The sequence below is a fragment of the Puntigrus tetrazona genome, chromosome 10 (assembly GCF_018831695.1).
Source record: "Puntigrus tetrazona isolate hp1 chromosome 10, ASM1883169v1, whole genome shotgun sequence".
NCBI classification, from domain to species: domain Eukaryota; kingdom Metazoa; phylum Chordata; class Actinopteri; order Cypriniformes; family Cyprinidae; genus Puntigrus; species Puntigrus tetrazona.
The window spans coordinates 5231681-5252771 of NC_056708.1; the positions used below are offsets into that span (position 1 = coordinate 5231681).

The 21091-nt window shown below is 40.5% G+C and overlaps 1 protein-coding gene and 1 long non-coding RNA gene across 3 annotated transcripts; one reads left to right on the forward strand and one right to left on the reverse strand.

Annotated features, from left to right (window-relative positions):
* Nucleotides 1–6598: 6598 nt before the first annotated feature.
* On the forward strand, nucleotides 6599–7878 carry LOC122352567. 2 transcript variants are annotated; one of them, XR_006251886.1, is made up of 3 exons: nucleotides 6599–6879; nucleotides 6947–7037; nucleotides 7110–7878. It is a non-coding gene; the product is annotated as an uncharacterized LOC122352567 (long non-coding RNA). The 2 variants fall into 2 exon arrangements; XR_006251887.1 differs by having other exon boundaries at nucleotides 6599–6759.
* An 8601-nt stretch (nucleotides 7879–16479) lies between these two features.
* ywhah (tyrosine 3-monooxygenase/tryptophan 5-monooxygenase activation protein, eta polypeptide) lies at nucleotides 16480–21039 on the reverse strand. Its single transcript, XM_043250013.1, has 2 exons — nucleotides 20073–21039; nucleotides 16480–18458 (listed from the first exon to the last, which is right to left on the reverse strand). The coding sequence occupies exons 1-2, from the start codon at nucleotides 20157–20159 to the stop codon at nucleotides 17805–17807; spliced, it is 741 nt and encodes a 246-aa protein (XP_043105948.1). The 5' UTR covers nucleotides 20160–21039; the 3' UTR covers nucleotides 16480–17804.
* Nucleotides 21040–21091: the final 52 nt, after the last annotated feature.

The window sequence follows — 21091 nt, forward strand, 5'->3', positions numbered from 1 at the left end:
ATGTTGGTGTTTTTTCTTACTTCATATTTGAATGTTCTAAATGGAATGTTGGTGTTTTTTCTTACTTCATATTTGAGTTTGTAAATGGAATGATGACGTTTTTGTTTGTTTATATTTGAATGTTCTAAATGGAATGTTGGTGTTTTTTCTTACTTCATATTTGAATGTTCTAAATGGAATGTTGGTGTTTTTCTTACTTCATATTTGAATTTGTAAATGGAATGTTGCCATTTTTGTTTGTTTATATTTGAATGTTCTAAATGGAATGTTGCCATTTTTTGTTTGTTTATATTGGAATGTTCTAAATGGAATGTTGGTGTTTTTTTTAACTTCATATTTGAATGTTCTAAATGGAATGTTGGTGTTTTTTCTTCATATTTGAATTTGTAAATGGAATGATGACGTTTTTGTTTGTTTATATTTGAATGTTCTAAATGGAATGTTGCCATTTTTTGTTTGTTTATATTGGAATGTTCTAAATGGAATGTTGGTGTTTTTTCTTACTTCATATTTGAATGTTCTAAATGGAATGTTGGTGTTTTTTCTTTAACTTCATATTTGAATGTTCTAAATGGAATGTTGGTGTTTTTTCTTACTTCATATTTGAGTTTGTAAATGGAATGATGACGTTTTTGTTTGTTTATATTGGAATGTTCTAAATGGAATGTTGGTGTTTTTTCTTACTTCATATTTGAGTTTGTAAATGGAATGATGACTTCATATTTGAGTTTGTAAATGGAATGTTGTTTTTGTTTGTTTATATTTGAATGTTCTAAATGGAATGTTGGTGTTTTTTCTTACTTCATATTTGAATGTTCTAAATGGAATGTTGGTGTTTTTTCTTACTTCATATTTGAATTTGTAAATAGAATGACGTTTTTTGTTTGTTCATATTTGAATGTTCTAAATGGAATGATGACGTTTTTGTTTGTTCATATTTGAATGTTCTAAATGGAATGTTGCCATTTTTTGTTTGTTCATATTTGAATGTTCTAAATGGAATGTTGGTGTTTTTTCTTACTTCATATTTGAATGTTCTAAATTGAATGTTGGTGTTTTTTCTTACTTTATATTTGAATTTGTAAATGGAATGATGACGTTTTTGTTTGTTTATATTTGAATGTTTTAAATGGAATGTTGCCATTTTTTGTTTTTTCATATTTGAATGTTCTAAGTGAAATGTTAGTATTTTTTCTTCATATTTCAATAATCTAACTGGAATGTTGGCGTTTTTTATTAGTTTATATTTGAATGTTCTAAATAGAATTTTGGTGTTTTTTCTTACTTCATATTTGAATGTTCTAAATGGAATGTTGACGTTTTTTGTTCATTCATATTTGAATGTTCTAAATGGAATGTTGCCATTTTTTGTTAGTTCATTTTTGAATGTTCTAAATGGAATGTTGGTGTTTTTTCTTCATATTTTAATGTTCCAAATGGAATGTTGGCGTTTTTTTTTTGTTCATTTATGTTTGAATGTTCTAAATGCAATGTTGGTGTTTTTCCTTGCTTCATATTTGAATTTGAAAATGGAATGTTGACGTTTTTGTTTGTTTATATTTCAATGTTCTAAATGGAATGTTGGTGTTTTTTCTTTGAATTTGTAAATGGAATGTTGGTGTTTTTTCTTACTTCATATTTGAATTTGTAAATGGAATGTTGGTGTTTTTTCTTACTTCATATTTGAATTTGAAAATGGAATGTTGGCTTGTTTTGTTAATTCATATTTGATTGTTCTAAATGGAACGTGAGTTTTTATTTTTTGAATGTTTCTAAATGTTTTGTTTGTTGTTGGATTTTTTTGTTTTTATATTTGAATGTTCTAAATGGAATGTTGGTGTTGTTTGTTAGTTTATTTTTGAATGTTCTAAATGGAATTTTGCCATTTTTTTTATTAATTCATATTTGAATGTTCTAAATTTAATGTTGGTCTTTTTTCTTACTTCATATTTGAATGTTCTAAATGGAATGTTGGCGTTTTTGTTTGTTCATATTTGAATGTTCTAAATGGAATGTTGGCGTTTTTTGTTAGTTTATGTTTGAATGTTCTAAATGGAATGTCTGCGTTTTTTGTTTATATTTGAATGTTCTAAATGGAATGTTGGCGTTTTGTGTTAATTTATTTTTGAATGTTGTAAGTGGAATGTTGGTTGGTTGGTATGAATGTCTTCATATTTGAATGTTCATCGAAATAATCTAACTAATTAGACTGCTGTTAGTTTGCTCGCTTTAATCTAAAACTCGGCGGGGAGTTAGTACTCGTTAGCCGATTCATTTTCATTCCCACCCGCGTTTTCGCGCCTATTGTTGGCTTTTTTCCGCTCCTGTTCATTTGTTCCTCGCGCTCGTTCGCTCCGTTTTCACAAGCTCATCAAAACAAGAGTGGTAAGTGAATCCTTACGGTGAGTAAATGGCTTCTCCCTGCATCGTCACTTGCACCGCCTGCCACATGTATAGCTTATCCTTCTCTGTCAGTGATCAGGGATTCACGTGTGATAAATGCAGGGAAATAGCTAGGCTGACAGAGAAGGTTTTAGAATTAGAGACACTTTAACTGAGGACAGTAAGAATGCGAGAGATGTAGATGCTTCTTTGGATGCGACAAGTACAGTAAATCATGTACATTGTTCGGTTCCAGCTTCAGAGCCCCTGCAGCAGGGCAATTGGGTGACCGTGAGGCGGGCTAGTCGCGGGTCAAAACTCCGCTCATCCGTTCCGATCAGAACATCAAACAGGTTCTCCCCACTCAGTGACGCACCCACTGAGAAACCTGATCAAAGTGCCCTAGTAATTGGCGATTCTATTGTACGGAACGTGAAAATAGAGACACCAGCTACCGTAGTCCAATGCCTACCGGGAGCCAGAGCGTCTGACATCTTGTCAAATTTAAAAGTGCTGGCTAATGCTAAACGTAAATTTCGTAAGATTGTTATTCACGTCGGCGCTAATGATGTTCGACTTTGCCAGTCGGAGATCACTAAAAATAATATTAAAGAGGTGTGTGAATTTGCAAGCACGGTGTCAGACAATGTAATATGCTCTGGTCCCCTCCCTGCTTACCGGGGGGGTTGAGATTTACAGCAGACTGCTGGGTCTCAATGGCTGGATGTCTAAGTGGTGCCTGCAAAACAACATAGGCTTTATAGACAATTGCATGAGTTTCTGGGGCAGACCTGACCTGTAAAAAAGAGATGGTCTTCATCCCTCTTGGGGTGGTGCCGCTCTTCTATCTTGAAATATGGCATATAGTATTAGAGCTCCAACATGACCAACTAGTGCCCAGGTCAGGAAGCAGAAAGACCGACTAAACCGACCATCTGCTATCTGCCTCACATCACAGAAGGCAGTTCATTCTCAGCACATAGAGACTCTTTCACCTAGATATCACACTATAGAGACTGTGTCTGTTCCCGAATTAGAATATGCAGAGAACGTCCAAAACAAATCAAAAGCAATAATTTAATTAATGTCCAACAAACTAAAACTACCTATAATTCGATAAACGATAAAACTTGGCTCGCTAAATATTAGATCACTTTCCACAAAAGCACTTTATTTATAACAACATTCTTAGTACTTCTCAAAGGGCAGGCTTTAACTATAACTCATTTGAAGTTTTGGTGCTGTATATAACATTATCTACAGAATCATGTGCTAGTGATAAATCCCCTGTCATGTTTGTACTGGCTACTGTATACAGACCACCAGGGCACATCACAGATTTCATTAAAGAATTTGCTGATTTTCTTAGTACTTAGTACTAGTTAGTACTGCCCGCAGATAAAGTCTTAATTGTTGGCAATTTTAATATCCATGTTGATAATGAAAAAGACGCATTAGGATCAGCTTTAGACATTCTGAACTCTGTTGTGGTTAGACAATACGTCTCTGGACCTACTCATTGTCGAAATCATACTCTAGATCAGTGGTTTTCAACCTGTGGGCCGCGGCCCCCCAGTGGGCCGCAACGGTATTGCAGGGGGGCCGCCAGTTATTATCAATAGAAATAATAATATTGCTAATGTACGTAAAAATGTGTAGTAATAATTAAATATCATAATTAATTAAATAACAAAAAATAATAATAAACTGTTACTATGCGTTCACTATTCCAGGTCGTTGATTGGTTTAAAAACAACCCGCCGATTTAGGCTATGTAACATATTTTTGCTGCATACATTTAAATTTTTTTTTACATTTTTTTGCAGTGGGCCGCGGAAACATATGTGTTTGGTTGTGTGGGCTGTGAGTTAAAAAAGGTTGGGAACCACTGCTCTAGATCTAATACTGTCACATGGAATGGATGTTAAAATGGTTGAAGTTCTGCAGCAAAGTGATGACATTTCAGATCACTATCTGGTCTTGTGTGAACTCTGTATAGTTAAACCTGTAAACTATGCACCTTATTACCATCAATTCCACCACAAAAGAAAGCTTTCTATGTAATCTTCCTGACTTATCTCAATTCCTTTGCACATCCAATACGACGCAAAAACTTGATGATATAACAGAAACTATGCACTCTCTTTTTTTCTAGCACTTTAGATACAGTTGCTCCTTTGCACTTAAGAAAGATGAAAGAAAACAATCTGACTCCATGGTATAATGAAAACACTTGCACCCTAAAGAGAGCAGCCCGGAAAATGGAGCACAGGTGGAGAAAAACTAAATTAGAAGTATTTTGTATTGCCTGGCGGGAGAGTATCCTGTCATACAGAAAAGCACTAAAAATTGCAAGATCTGATTATTTTTCATCCCTTTTAGAAGAAAACAAACACAATTATTCAGTACAGTAACTAAATTAACAAAACATAAAGCATCAACAGGTGCTAATATTCCCCAAGAGTATAGCTGCAATGAGTTCATGAATTTCTTTACTTCTAAGATTGATACCATTAGAAATAAAATTGTAACTATGCAGCCGTCAACTACAGTTTCACATCAGAAAAATTACACTCTTTCTCTATTATAGGAGAAGAAGACTTGTATAAACTTGTTAAATCATCTAAACCAGCAACATGTATGTTAGACCCTATTCCATCTAAACTATTACCAACTATTTACCAAGACCAGGAGATTCTTGGTAAAGCAGGAGTTCATTTTTATTTCGTTGCTGTAGTCATCTGCAAGAAGTCTTCAAGAAATCTTTAAGAAAATCGTCAAGCAATCTCCAAGAAAATCTTCAAGAAATCTCCAAGCAAAAAATCTAACTGAAACATGATAGTTTGAAGTTTATATGTTTCAAGGGGGAGGAGTACACAGAGGTGGAGACCAGTAAAACAAAAGTATGCAAATGCGATCAGGAACTTAGCCCAGAACAGGAACTTTCCCGATCCTTGATCTATTTAGCATCCAAGTGTCATTCAATTGCATAGGTGAAACAAAAGGCAAAGTTGTACTTTAGGATTAGCATTCACACTTGACTTAGGACACGTACCAGATGTTCAAGAACTGAAAGACAAAAGATAACTGTCTCTGGGCTTGGGCTTCCTGCTCTTAGAATGTAAATCACAATACACATTCAGCATATACTTTTATATTGGAGTCTGTGTTTAACCTTTTATAAATTTGTAATACAACACTATCTAGCACCTAAACTCTGGAACAATCTCCCTAACTCTGTTCGGGAAGCAGACACACTCTGCCAGTTTAAATCTAGATTAAAGAGACATCTTTTTAACTTAGCCTACACATAACACCCCAACATACTTTTTATTATTCAAATCCGTTAAAGAATTTTTAGGCTGCATTACTTAGATTTGCTGGAACCGGGAACACTACTCCTAAAATACGATTTACTTGTGACATCGTAAACAGAATGGCATCTACGCTAATATTAGTCCTGTCTCTTTCTCAATCTGTTTTCACAGTTTGTATCCAGACTAGATGGTGGATCAGCACCTAGAGATTATGTTCATCAGAGACCAGAAAACCTAGATGCGCCCGTGGACAGATCACCAGATCCTGATGCACACACACACACACACACAATAAGTCATTTACACTATCTGACACAGCTGCGTTTAAAATTGACCTGGAAGTTAAGTGCTGGGCGCCCAGTCAGAGGAGAACTGACCCCAACTGAGTCTGGTTTCTCCCAAGGTTTTTTTTTCTCCATTTTGTATGGATGGGGTTTTGTTTCCTTGCCGCTTTCGCCTCTGGCTTGCTTTGTTGGGGACACTTAACTTCTAGTGATTATCGTCTAATTGGTTACAGAGACTGTCTCTGCATTTAATAACAAATTGGTCACTTTCGTCATTATATATCCCTGTCATTGCACTCTTCTACCTTATACTGTACAGTGCTTTGATGCAACCTGTGTTGTTAAAAGCGCTATATAAATAAAAATTTTTGATTGATTGATATTTATGCTGTCATCAACCAGGTATTGATCGTGTGCTTATGTAGGTAGTCATTGGTAATTCGATTATTGTAATTTATTTTTATTTGACAGTATAATAATTTTTTCCTCTAAAATGCTGAAATGTACCGAAACTGTGTCTCTAAAACTATGATACAAACCAAATCATGAGTAAAATAAACTGCTTATTTTGACTGCCCATTGGTGGACAGATTTATGTGGCAAGGTGGGTGACAATCTAACCTTATTTGTTCATTGGCGTGTGATTGTCACCCACAATAGCCAATGAGATTGTGCCTTTACAGTATTTAAGGCTGGAGTCATGTCACCTGGTGTGCGTCACCGCTGGGACTGCTTTTGATGGAGTGCGCATGTGCAGAGGGTGCGTGGTCTCTGTGGTATGTAGCAGTTAATGGAAGAGTGGGTATGAGGATTAAAAGTAGATCTTTTCTTCCCCTAGCGCGAAAAGTGGCTGGTTGATACTTTGTTCTGGTTACAGGCTGTCCACCATATGTCAGGTATGTGCGTGTTCTTTATTGCGTAGTTCATGGAGCGGTGACGTTAACTGGTGTCTCTTTTATTTAGTTGTGGATCCTTTCGTGTCTGTCTTTCCTGCATAATCTTTTGTGAGTTGTGAGCAGCGGTAAAACTTGTGCTTATAATAATCCGCTTTTTGGTAAGTGTGATTTTTGTTCTTATCCTTTATATGGGAAATTTATATTTTAAATATCGCTTTCTTTATTTTCAGTGCGTTGACGTCTTTCCGATGCCGCGCGTCTAGTTACGAGAATGCGGAAGTGTTTACACGGCGTTTAAAAGGACGGCGCTGCTGTTTTTCTCCTTTTTCTTTGGGACTTTCTTTTCGTTTTATTTTTATTTTCCTTTTTGTGGTATGCCCACTGTTATGTTATTAATTTTGTTTGCATCTGTTTATCGTCATCATTTAAAACTGATCAAGACGGGGTTGGTTGCACCGGTGACTTTTATCGGTGCTGTGAAAAGTGTCCTGATGCAACTTTGACTTTTTGATAACCTGATTGCTGACCCTATCGCTCCAGTGAGCATTTGAACTGTTCCATCCAGTATTTGGGTCCCTTTTTTTTGCTCTGAATATTTTTGTAGGTTTAATTTGATGGAAATAACTTGACTGTATTACCGAATGTAATATTACTTTTCTCTTGTTTTGGCTTGCTCTAGGCATTGTCGGTCCCTGAGGCTAGTTAGCTTCGAGTATTGGTGGTGGTATAATCGCGTGGAGTGCAGTGCTGCTTGGATTCACCTTTCACAGAGTGTGTGTGTGGGATGCACGAGTGTGCCATTAGGATCCTCACTTCGCCTAGCCTGCCCTTGCCGTTGGAAAGCCTGTGCTGTATCTTTTTTTTTTTTTTTTTCTTGTTTCTTTGAGTATTCTAAATGTCTTTTATTTGTAGGAAACAGAGCTCCCTTTTTGTAACCATGTGATATTGAATTGATACTGATTGATCTTGAGACTTTTAACTATTTATTGTGGATATCTACAATAAAGTTCTGTACATTGTTCAGAACTTTAGAGTTATTCTGGCCTACAAATCTGTGCTTCCTAATTTTTATTTCCCCGGTTTTTTATTTATTTATGGGGTGGCGTAGTTGGTTCCTTTTTAAATATAACAACTTTTTTTCACTCAGTATTGCCACATTTTCTGGCGTAGTCGGCAGGATAGGCTTTTTTTTTTTTTTTTTTTTTTCTTTTGTAGGATCAAAGTTGTGGTAAAACATTTGGTGCAAGGAGAGAAACGGCAGCGTGCGTCCAGTGTGTCTTTCTCTTGTGGTAAGTGAGGTCTGTGGTTAAGTAAGAGCCATCCTCTGTAGTTCCTGGGCCTCCTCCTTCCACTTCACGGTCAAGTAATGAGTGTACCGCTCTGCCAGAGAGATATGTTTTTGTACCCCGAGACCGAAAGTGCCCAAAATTTAGTGGCAGGTCCAGCCTTAATATTGAGGAGTGGATTGAGGAAGCCCAGGCTTGTATGCAGGCACGTTATATGTCTGCAGCTGATAAAGCATTCTTCCTCTTTGACCGTTTGGAGGGAGAAGCAAGGGAAGAGATACGTTACCGTCCGGATGATGAGCGTAATGATCCAGAGAAAATTATTTCCATATTAAAAGAGTTGTATGGCTGCTCACAATAATGTTTCTTTGCAGGAGGCTTTCTTCTCTAGGAGGCAGCAAGAAGGGGAGTCTTTGTTGGAGTTCTCCCTTGCTTTGATTGGCCTCCTGGAGCAAGTGAAGCAAAAGTCACCTTATACAATGCCAAATTTTCAAGTTTTATTGCGCGACCAGTTTATCGAGCATGTTAATGACAATGCTTTACGTTGTGAGCTTAAACAATTGGTACGAGGTCAACCCACTCTGACCCTCTTAGATGTACGTGCCGAAGCACTTCGATGGGAACGGGAGGGTATGCCAGGTAGCTCAAGGGGTCGTAGTCATTCGCTTCCCTCTGCGTATGGCATTCAATATGGGGTGCGGGGTGAGCCTCGTGAGAACCCTGTGAAGTCTTCTCATGGGTCTGAGTTGGGAGAAGTTAAAGAAATGTTGCGATTGTGTTAACATACTTATTTGTTCCTGCTGCAAAGTATTGCCCGTTTACAGGCCCCTCAGCCCCATAGTCTATCTCTTCAGCCACATAGTCGTTCCCCTCAGCCTCATAGCCAATCCCCTCGTCGGAACCAGATTGTGTGTCGACGATGTCATTTTGCTAGGGAGTGCGATGGCGAGCGCGTACCCACTCGTTACTCGTCGACTGCGTCATCTCAAAATGGTGGACAGCCTGATTTGCCTGCACCTTTGGGAAACTAGTACCCACTGCGTTGCAAAGTCAAGGCGCGGTTGGGGAAGAAAATGGCTCAAGTATTACTCTAGCTCATTTAATGTCTTCATGCCCACATCTTCTGGTTCGTATCGGTGGTATTCAAGTGCCCTGTTTGGTTGACACTGGGTCTGTGGTGTCCACCATCACCGAAAGCTGCTTCCAAACTTATTTTCAGACTTGGGGCATAGATCGTTTAAAATCGTGCCACTGGCTTCAACTTCGTGCAGCTAACGGTTTGTCGATCCCTTATATCGGCTATATGGAACTAGATATTGAGATGTGTAATCGATTGATTTCTAAGTGTGGGGTTTTGGTGGTCAAAGATCCTCCTGGGGGCATCTGTTCTCAAATTCCTGGAGTGTTGGGGATGAATGTTTTCAGTCGATGCTACCGGGAGCTCTTTGGACAGTATGGCCCTGGCTTGTTTGATTCTCCCTCTTCTTTTGAGGCCCCAAAATTCGTATTACAGGCATTACAGTACTGCCATTTAACGGAGGACCAGTCTTCAGTGGTGCGTACTGGTAAGGCTAAGTTGCGGTGTCGTATTCCGGGTGGCATGCTAAAGCTTGTACCAGCCACATGCTCTGAGCAATATGCGGAAGGTACTGTGCTGTTCGAGCCTCCTGTGTCCGGGTTGCCAGCTGGATTGTTGGCCTCACCAGCACTGGTTAAAGTAGTCCGTGGTACAGTTTATTTGCCCATGGTTAATGTGGGAACTGCAGACGTAATGTTGTATGCTGGCACAATCTTAGGAACACTCAATAGTGTTCAGGTGGTAAGTTTGCCAGCAGGGGTAACTGAGGTAGAGCCAGTGAAGGCTTTAGTGCGTTCTCAGGTTGCGGAGATGGTTATTCCAATTCAAGAACAGATCGAAGCTGTTAATTTATCTGTCCTGTCCGAGGGAGAGCAGGGTGAGGTTAGGGCTCTGTTGAAGCGATACCAATCTGTATTCTCAGCTCACGATGGCGATTTGGGTTATACAGGTTTGATTTCACATGAGATACCAGTGCTGGATTCAGTGCCCGTTCGTCAGAGGTACAGGCGGATTCCGCCATCAGAATATGACGTTGTCAAGTCCCACATTAACCAGCTCTTGGAGACCAATGTAATCAGGGAAAGTTGCAGCCCTTACGCATCGCCCATAGTGCTGGTCAGGAAAAAGGACAGTAGTCTCCGCATGTGCGTTGACTACCGTCAATTAAACGCAAAGACAAGAAAGGATGCTTTCCCCTCCCTCGCATTGAAGAGTCCCTAGACTTCTTGACGGGGGCCGGTTGGTTTTCCACTGTGGATTTGGCTAGTGGTTACAACCAGGTCCCCGTCCTCGAAAGGGATAAACCCAAGACAGCGTTCTGTACCCCATTTGGCCTATTCGAATTCAACCGTATGCCCTTCAGGCTGTGCAACGCTCCAAGCACCTTTCAGCGTTTGATGGAACGGATGTTCGGGGATCAACAGGGTAGTTCGCTACTGTTGTACCTGGATGATATTGTGGTGTTCTCCACCTCCGCTTCGCAGCATCTGGAGCGCTTGGAGGTTGTGTTGGGTCGCTTGGAGCGTGAGGGCTTGAAGGCCAAATTGGCGAAGTGCGCCTTCTTTCAGAAGGAGGTGAAATATCTGGGTCATGTGATCTCTGCTCAGGGTGTTTCCACTGACCCCAGCAAGATTGAGGCGGTCTCGCCACCGGTGTCCCACCAGTGCGCCTGAACTATGCTCGTTCCTGGGGTTTGCCAGCTATTATGGCCGTTTCGTGCAGGGCTTTGCGAAGTTGGCAGCCCCCTTGCACCAGGTTGTAGCTGAGTGTGCTGCTGGCAGGCCCCGGGTGCGAGCAGGTAAGAGCTTTTCTGACGCTTGGTCGGAGCAGTGCCAACGCAGCTTTGAGGAGTTGAAGGTTAGGCTTACAACTGCTCCAGTGTTGGCATACGCTGACTTCTCCCTGCCGTTTATTTTAGAGGTAGATGCCAGTTATGGTGGCTTGGGGGCAGTCCTCTCCCAGGAGCAGGAAGGGAGAGTTCGACCTATTGCGTATGCCAGCCGCAGTCTTAGGCCCACTGAGCGCAACATGGTTAACTACAGCTCTATGAGGCTGGAGTTCCTGGCGCTCAAGTGGGCCATGGCTGAAAAGTTTCGCGAATATCTGTTGGGGCGTAAGTGTATTGTCTATACTGACAATAATCTTCTTAGCCATTTGTTAACCGTGAAGCTTGCTGCGACTGAACAGCGCTGGGCTGCCCAGCTTGCTGCATTTGATTTTACGATCAAATATCGGTCAGGTAGGAGTAATAGAAATGCTGATGCCCTGTCGAGGCAGGACCCCTCTGGCCAGTGCGCAGTGTTGCCAGGAACTGAAATGCCAGCTACGGTTAAGCAGGTTTTTGTAGCGGAGTTGCATCCACCGGCAACTCAAGCAGTAGTCTCTGTATTGTCTAGTTTTGAGGGTGATATGGGTGTCTGTCAGCAGGCTGACCCAGTAATTGGTCAGGTATTGCGGTTTTGGAGACGAGGGGTCCCCCCCCTCCTCAGGAGCGTAGACAGCTGCCCAAAGCAGCTCTGCTGCTACTCCGCCAATGGGATCGGCTGGTGGATAAGGAGGGAGTGTTGCATCATCGTGTTTTTCGCCCCGATGGAGGTGAGGAGAGGTTCCAGTTAATTCTTCCAGTTGCTCTGCGGGCTGAGGTCTTGGCCCAGGTTCACCAAGGGCATGGACACCAGGGCATTGACCGCACCACTGAGCTGGTACGACAACGCTGTTATTGGCCAGGCCTTGCAGCTGATGTGGCTCAGTGGTGCCGTGAGTGTGAGAAATGCCAGGCTGCCAAAGATGTACAGCCAGTGGCTCATAGTTTTATGGGCCATCTGTTGGCAGAAAGGCCAAATGAGATTTTGGCCATTGACTTCACCCTGCTTGAGCCATCACGTTCAGGAGTGGAGAACGTATTGGTAATGACTGACGTCTTTACCAAATTTACACAGGTGATCCCCACTCGCAATCAGCGGGCAGAAACTGTAGCTCAGGTGCTTGTGTCTGAGTGGTTTTGCAAGTTTGGTGTTCCTGCTCGCATCCACTCAGACCAAGGCCGTTGTTTTGAGTCCTCCCTCATCCAGCAGCTTTGTAGCTTGTATCAGGTGGAGAAGTCTCGCACTACCCCATGGCACCCTGCGGGTAATGGGCAGTGCGAGCGTTTCAATAGAATGCTACACAATCTGTTGCATACTCTTCCCAGCGCACGGAAGGATGACTGGGTCTCTGCTTTGCCTCAGTTACTCTTTTGTTATAACACTACTCCCCATCAAGTGACTGGGGAGTCCCCCTCTTTCTTGATGTTTGGACAGGAACCACGATTACCTGTGGATTTCCTGTTGGGTCGTGATCAGGAGAGGGGTTCTGGTAGTGTTAATAGTTGGGTATTGGAACATCAGACAAAACTGCAGGTGGCCTTTGAGGGGACCTGGGAACAGCTGCGTATGGCAGCAGGGCGCCGTAAGGTGAGGTATGACTCTCATGTCCGGGATATACCCCTGGGCGAAGGCCAGTTAGTCTACCTGCGCAACTATGGGCTAAAGGGTCGTAATAAGATTCACGACCACTGGAGTTCTGTGGTGTATCAGGTAGTAAAGGTGCCTGGAACAGGAGGTTCGGTTTACACCATCGCACCGGTTAATGTAAGTAGGGTGAGGCGTGTTCATCGTATCCTCTGAGGGAAGCACTAAGGAATTCCTCCCTACTCTGAGACTAACACCGTTCACTGTTGAAAGCCAGAGGAGCCACTTCCAGAGGAACCTCCCTCGATGGAGGAAGTTGACTTGGTCAGGGTGGTACCAGAGACTCCGGCTGCTCCCACTGGGTTAGCAAGTTGGGACACGGTGGTGGTAAATTCCAATTCACTAGAGCCTGTGGTGGATGCAGGGGCTGGGATGCCTGTGGCTCCTGGACCATCAAGGCAGGACACCGTAAGTCAATTACTTTTGACTGATTCTGGTCTTTTAGGTCACCTGTACAGTGATGGGGCAGTGAGACGGTCTAGGCGGACCACTGCAGGTCATCATTCTAATCGTAATCATCTTCCTAGGGCCGTGGGGAGGGTAGCAAGTGTTGAGACTGAGGCCTCAACCAGTTCTATATCTGCATTGTTAGGTCAGTTAGACTAATCGTCGGGGCGACGATTCAAGAGCTGGGGGTAGATTGTGGCAAGGTGGGTGACAATCTAACCTTATTTGTTCATTGGCGTGTGATTGTCACCCACAATAGCCAATGAGATTGTGCCTTTACAGTATTTAAGGCTGGAGTCATGTCACCTGGTGTGCGTCACCGCTGGGACTGCTTTTGATAGAGTGCGCATGTGCAGAGGGTGCGTGGTCTCTGTGGTATGTAGCAGTTAATGGAGGAGTGGGTATGAGGATTAAAAGTAGATCTTTTCTTCCCCTAGCGCGCAAAGTGGCTGGTTGATACTTTGTTCTGGTTACAGGCTGTCCACCATATGTCAGGTATGTGCGTGTTCTTTATTGCGTAGTTCATGGAGCGGTGACGTTAACTGGTGTCTCTTTTATTTAGTTGTGGATCCTTTCGTGTCTTTCCTGCATAATCTTTTGTGAGTTGTGAGCAGCGGTAAAACTTGTGCTTATAATAATCCGCTTTTTGGTAAGTGTGATTTTTGTTCTTATCCTTTATATGGGAAATTTATATTTTAAATATCACTTTCTTTATTTTCAGTGCGTTGACGTCTTTCCGATGCCGCACGTCTAGTTACGAGAATGCGGAAGTGTTTACACGGCGTTTAAAAGGACGGCGCTGCTGTTTTTCTCCTTTTTCTTTGGGACTTTCTTTTCGTTTTATTTTCCTTTTTGTGGTATGCCCACTGTTATGTTATTAATTTTGTTTGCATCTGTTTATCGTCATCATTTAAAACTGATCAAGACGGGGTTGGTTGCACCGGTGACTTTTACCGGTGCTGTGAAAAGTGTCCTGATGCAACTTTGACTTTTTGATAACCTGATTGCTGACCCTATCGCTCCAGTGAGAATTTGAACTGTTCCATCCAGTATTTGGGTCCCTTTTTTTTTTTTTGCTTTGAATATTTCTGTAGGTTTAATTTGATGGAAATATCTTGACTGTATTACCGAATGTAATATTACTTTTCTCTTGTTTTGGCTTGCTCTAGGCACTGTCGGTCCCTGAGGCTAGGAGGCTAGTTAGCTTCGAGTATTGGTGGTGGTATAATCGCGTGGAGTGCAGTGCTGCTTGGATTCACCTTTCACAGAGTGTGTGTGTGTGTGTGTGTGTGTGTGTGATGCACGAGTGCGCCATTAGGATCCTCACTTCGCCTAGCCTGCCCTTGCCGTTGGAAAGCCTGTGCTGTATCTTTTTTTTTTTTTTTTTTTTTTTTTTTCTTTGTTTCTTTGAGTATTCTAAATGTCTTTATTTGTAGGAAACAGAGCTCCCTTTTTGTGACCATGTGATATTGAATTGATACTGATTGATCTTGAGACTTTTAACTATTTATTGTGGATATCTAAAATAAAGTTCTGTACATTGTTCCCACGTCTCTTAGAGTTATTCTGGCCTACGAATCGGTGCTTCCTAATTTTTATTTCCCCGTTTTTTTTTTTTTTTATTTACGGGGTGGCGTAGTTGGTTCCTTTTAAATAACAACTTTTTTTTCACTCCGTATTGCCACATTTATTTACAGCATAAATATGATAGCAACGTTAGCAGAAGCTAACAACATCATCAGCCAAATCCATGGCCCCAAAAGTTAGCTTTTTCAACACACAAGAGTGTATCTTTTACAAATCCTTTGTCTTTACCCTCAACATACTTTACTGTCTGTTTTTCTATCAGTATCTTTTTGGTTCAGGTGATAACTGGATACTACTTTAGAGACCTGCTACAACATAAAGTGGTTGAATGATCAATTATTAACCAATCATGACTTGAAAATTTTCAGGTTTAGGTTGGTACAGTTTGCATACGTCTAGGTTATATCCATGATGCATCTTGTTCAGCAACAAAAACTCAGTGTCTATGAAAATCGAACAGGGCAATTGCCCTTTTTCTACTGTCTTTTATACTGGACATATAAAGATTAGTTTTAAAGGTGTACTGATTTAAGTTTAAAAAAAGGAAATTGTGTACAAGGTCTGGTTTACAAAGACAGTTTTGGCTTTATCAACTTTATAACAATCCCTCTGAAATCCCCCCTAAAATCATCTCATCACAGCCATTAAAGTTTATCTCTTAAGATTTAAGGTCTTGTTATAAACGCATGACCTTCTGCACATTCTTTTTATTCACTGAACTATACTATTATGCAGGAGTTACATTTTATGGTCAATTTATAACACTGCATTATGTAAATATTCTGGCATGAATACCTATAATCATAATCTTGCTCTTTTTGATTATGTAATAATTATTGAGAAACTTTCAGAAATTAAGCAAAGATATTAATTAGAAAGGACTTTTGTGTTCTTAATGCACATTTTGGTCTTAATGTGCAAAATGTATCAGTGCACAATATTGAGAAAAAGATTAATAGCAATCATCCATCATTGAGCTGTGTATCAACTTTTCGTTGGCCGCACAAGCTAATTAATGAATGTTGTTTTTTTCCATGTAGTTTTGAAAAAAAAAATGTATATCGTTTTATTTCACATAATGTAACCATGAGCCAATGTACCAATTTTTCCTTATCTCAAATACATTTAAGTGGATATGTCTTAATTTTTTTTTTTTTTATTACATTTTTCAAAATAAAATATCATGAATTATTAAATCATTAAATTTTGAGGTGGCACACCACATGACATTTTAAATCTTGAACTAAGACTGCAAGTTCCACCTAACTATTTTAAGACTTACTAACCTTGAAGCACCTGAGGGTCTATAGGGGTCTTCTCTATAATGTAATTTACTATTTTGTTTGTATGCTTTGTATGTAGTAAGTTTTGTTAAACCATAAAGTCTAGTCAAAGAAACTGTAACAAATAATATGTGGGCTTTCTCATCAAGGCTTTTGTTTTAAATTGACTTTATCAAAACAGTTGTACCATCTTGACATCCTTTAGTTTATGCAAGAACAAAATTGCCACCACTGATCCAAAACTAAAAGTGCCTGCAAACTGTCATGTGTTTGTGTTGTGAAGTCAAGACTCATGTTGACTACAAGCAAGAAAACCATTATTTATAATCTGCGTGTGAAATTGTATAGTGTAAAGTATTATTTAATAATACATTTTTGAGACCACAATAAAGTGCCAGTAATAGACTGCATTTTGAGAGTTCCCATGGTAAGCAATGTCTTTAATGTCATTCTTACATAACCTTGCATATGTAATCCTAATCAAAAGACTTTTGATCACTGCATCTCATAACAGAGTACCGCCCACATTTTTGATGACAGCATACTGTTGTGAGATAGCAGATACACACAATTCACAGGGCTAGCAAGGTGTACAAGGTGATCAAGGGGGAACGACAGACAAACACATCTACGCAGTGATTGAGGTACAGATCAAAGACAAGTGAAGAAGAACAACATAATAAAGTGTAACATTAGCAATATACTGTGCCACCTACTCAAGATCTCATCCTGTAATAAGTGTTACAGTGTTTCTACGAAGATCGAGTCCTTACAAGTACACACTAAATTAATGTCACTTGGAGACCAGCAGGCTATCAGCGACTCATTGCGGGGAGAAAGGAGTGAATCGTATACAGAAAAAGAGGTAAAGGACAAGAAGAGAGGAATAGGTTGGAAAACTGAGAAAAGTGGATTAATACCCCTTTTTCACCAAAATGGTGTCAGAACTAGCTTAAAGGGTGAACAATGATGCAACTTGTTTACTTGTAATATTTAAGAGAAATATTTAACCAAAAAATGTATTTTATATGCTATAAATGATCTAAATTCATTTATATCACAAATAATACATAACTATTTGTGTATACATTTCAAAATCATTTCATTTATTTATGTTTTTAAAGATTACATTCAAACATCCAAAGCAATTTGAATCATTGTATTTACGCTGTCAAATTTACATTATGCTAACAGCTAATTTGCATGTATGATATTCAGAAATAATTTGGTTTTTATAAAAGTTTTTTACTTTTTACGAATTACAGTCCATTTTAACATCCAAAGCACATCACAGGTGATGTATAAGGGAAAAAAATTACAACATGCGTCAACTGAATGCTTTATATATTATAATGGAATGGGCATTGTTTGGTTTTATATTTGCATTAGCATTGAAAACTTGGACAAGCAACATTATCCAGGTTCGAAACAAGCAGGTTTTTGAGGCCAACAGCATTTTTTCATCCCAGAACCGCCTTTTCTGCAGTGGAACGGTTCCAGTTTGTGTATCGGCATCCTGTTGGTGGAAAAGGGGTAAAAGATATGAGAGAGCAATCAAGGGTCTGAAGTGCTGCCCTGAGGAACCAAAGAAGAGCATTGAGGTGTCACAAAGAAACAGGAAAGATAGAATGGAGAGAAGGAGAATTAAGGAGCAGACAGAGAGAAATAAGAAATAGGTTTAAAGAAGACAGTGGACAGACGGGGGATGCTACTACAACTAGCAGTGGCTGATCTCTCAGTTATTGGCGTCTCCTCCTTCGCTGTCCTGCTGGTCGCTGGTCCACAGGGTGAGGTTGTCCCGGAGGAGCTGCATGATGAGCGTGGAGTCCTTATAGGAGTCCTCGTTCAGATTGTCCAGGTGGCCGATGGCGTCATCAAAGGCTTCCTTGGCAAGCTGGCAAGCCTGCTCGGGCGCATTTTGAATCTCGTAGTAGAAGACGGAAAAGTTGAGCGCCAGGCCCAGGCGGATGGGATGGGTGGCCGGCATGCCCTTGCTAATATCGAAAGCCTCTTTGTAGGCGCCTTCAGATGATTCGACTGCAGAGGCCCTCTTTTCGCCAGTGGCCACCTCGGCGAGGTAACGGTAGTAGTCACCCTTCATCTTCAGGTAGAAGACCTTGCTCTCCACCTGGGTTTCGTCACAGTTTTTTATGAGGTACTGGTCGAGCAGGGTAAGAACGTCTTGGCACACCGACTCAAGCTCCTTCTCGATGGTCTCTCGATAGACACGCACCAGTTCCAACTTCTTCTCGTTGCCATCTGCCGCTGTCTTCTGCTCTATGCTGGAAACAACACGCCAAGATGACCGCCGGGCCCCAACAACATTCTTATAAGCCACAGAGAGCAGGTTGCGGTCTTCGTTGGATAATGGTTCATTCAGCTCTGTGACCTGATGGTGCAGCAAGCCAGATGTTGGGTCAGTAAATGGAAATACAATGCTTTTATGTTCCTATATATTTGTTTAAAATGTAATGAAAGTATGGTGCTGTACAATGGTTAATCTATCAAGACTCTTGGTTAAAAAAAAAAAATTAACCAAGAAAAGTGCAATTTCTGTTATCAAATATTAAATATTACATAAAAAGTTAAATTTTAGAGCCCAGCTCATTTATCTCATTAAATTGGAATAATTGTTTACATATGAAATGTGAAATGTTTGTTTTAACTGGAACATCACTTATATTATTTGCAGCCAAAATAGGTGGAGTGGGACTGATTAAAAAAAATGAATCATCTGTAACATGTCAATAACCACTGATATATTTCTAAAGCAGTGTCAATGAGAAATGTAAAAAGTTTTGATTATATCCGTTACATTAACATCTTGTCATTTGATTTGTGTGATTGTCACACATAATTGTGAGGGGTTTTACTCTCATACTTATTAACAATAGTCAATAAAATATTTTTTTGTCATGACTACCATAACGTTTTAGACTGCAGGTCTGAAAGACACTATTTTAAAATTCCTTGATATTTCCAGGTTTTCTATTATTGTAGGAACCCTTTACTGAAAATGTCAATGTCAAACAGTCAACATGACACAGTAATGACGATACCTAATCAATTCAAACTAATGTGATTAGGTGATTAGGGTGGTGTTGCTTAAATTAAGAAATGATAAAAAAAAAATACTGTAGAAATCAGCTGTGTCCTATTTGACCCATGCTGACTGACAGACTGACTGACTGACTTTCATCCTTTGTGCTCGGATGTCAAACCAGACAGCTGATGCTGCGCTGCTCACACATTGCGCTTTACTTCACATGATTATAATTGAACATGAGTTGATGAGACATTTCAAGCTTTACTCTACTACATCATAATTTAAAACGCAGCTCTATTGTTGTTTTTTGGGGTTTTTTCCTCAGAGACACAGATGCACAATGGATGTTGGTGAGGGTGTCATAGCGCCACCCATGTTCACCTACTGTAACGATTGAAATGCAGGATACAGAACCGAAACCTTTAATTTAATATCATTTTGTTTTGACATCCTTCCAGTTTACATATACATATACTTCCAGATACATATACATTAATTCATTAACATTGAAAAATAATTCTTGAAAATTTTAAATTCATTATTTCAAGGTTGGGCAAAATATTAGTGACTAACAGTATCCATTCACTTTCACTGCATCTGCTTTCCATACAATGAATGTGAATGGAGACAGAGCCTGTCATTCTGCGTAACATCTCCCTTTGTGTTTCAGGGAGGAAAGTAATCTTTACTGGTTACAGGGACATGAAGGTGAATAAATTATAATAAGACTGCCATTTGAGGTGAACGGTCCCTTTAACCGCACATTTTAAATATAACAAAGAGGTCCTGCTCGTGACAAAGGCGAGAGGTTCTTGAATTGCTAGAGAGAAATGCACCTTCGTTTGAGAATTACTTAATCAAACGGGGAAAAAAAAAACATAAATGCATCTGTCTTACAATCGTCCCGTTATTGACTAATTGTGCATGAATGCATGGATATTAAAAATAATGACCCACCAGCTTCATCGCGGAGGCCATATCATCGTAGCGCTCCGCCTGCTCCGCCAGACGGGCTCTTTGGATCAGTTGTTCCCTATCAGCCATCCTCTCTGGTCAAAGGCTGTCGGTTCGCACCGGGCTCGGTCGTTTCTCAGTAGAACACACTCGGTAGTGAGAGAGAGAGAGAGAGAGAGAGAGAGAGAGAGAGAGAGAGAGAGAGAGAGAGAGAGAGAGAGAGCGCTCCGGACGGCACAGTGCGCGAGCAGAATCTGGAGCAGCCGCGCACGTGAGGGTGGAACGGCGAGCCAAAGGTTGTAGGTGAAGGTTTGTGTTTTTCTGTATGTCTGTATATTTTTATAACGCTTTCTTTCCCCTCCCAGCCCTCTATATCTTCCAAGTTTTGCCCTTTTTTTCGTTGGTCTTTCGGCGTGCTGCTGCTGCTCCTGCAAGCGTCCTGTCAATCCCAGCGAACAGGGTGGAGGGGAGATGGAGGGGGGTGCGCGCACTCGCTCTATTTCACGATGACGTCATTTTCTAAAAATAGCCGCATGCCCTGCAGCCGCGCACCTGCGCAGTGAGATTTGCTGCATTGTTCAATGCAGCGGCAAAGCGCGCATGCGCGCGATAAGCAACTCTTCCGCATTTAAATGAAGCAATGCTTCAGTGTGTCCAGAGACTTAAGTGTAATGGGATGCATGGAAATTCCTCCTTAACAATGACTGTACAGAAAAAACTGCGTGGAATGGACACTTTTCAGTGCGAACATGGCTCAAGTGTTTATTTCTGGGACTGTCTGATGATCCTGCAGTGCTACTGATGAAGACATGCAGTTACTGCATTATAACAATGTGGATTAACTGGATCAATCTGACCTTGGGGATAATGTAAATAAAGTTGTATCCTGCAGATATTTGTTTCGTTGAAGAATTAATTGTAACTAACAATTTGTCTTTGGTAACCAAAATGCAAAGGTACAATGCCACAAAATAACCACCATTTGACGCCTGATCTACACCTTTGCTATTAATTCTCATAAT

Excerpts from the sequence above, each read along its gene's own strand:
- ywhah (XM_043250013.1), bottom strand. The coding sequence starts at position 20,159 with ATGGCTGATAGGGAACAACTGATCCAAAGAGCCCGTCTGGCGGAGCAG. Across the intron at positions 18,459-20,072 it reads TGGCCTCCGCGATGAAGCTG|GTCACAGAGCTGAATGAACC; the intron begins GTGGGTCATTAT and ends CTGCACCATCAG.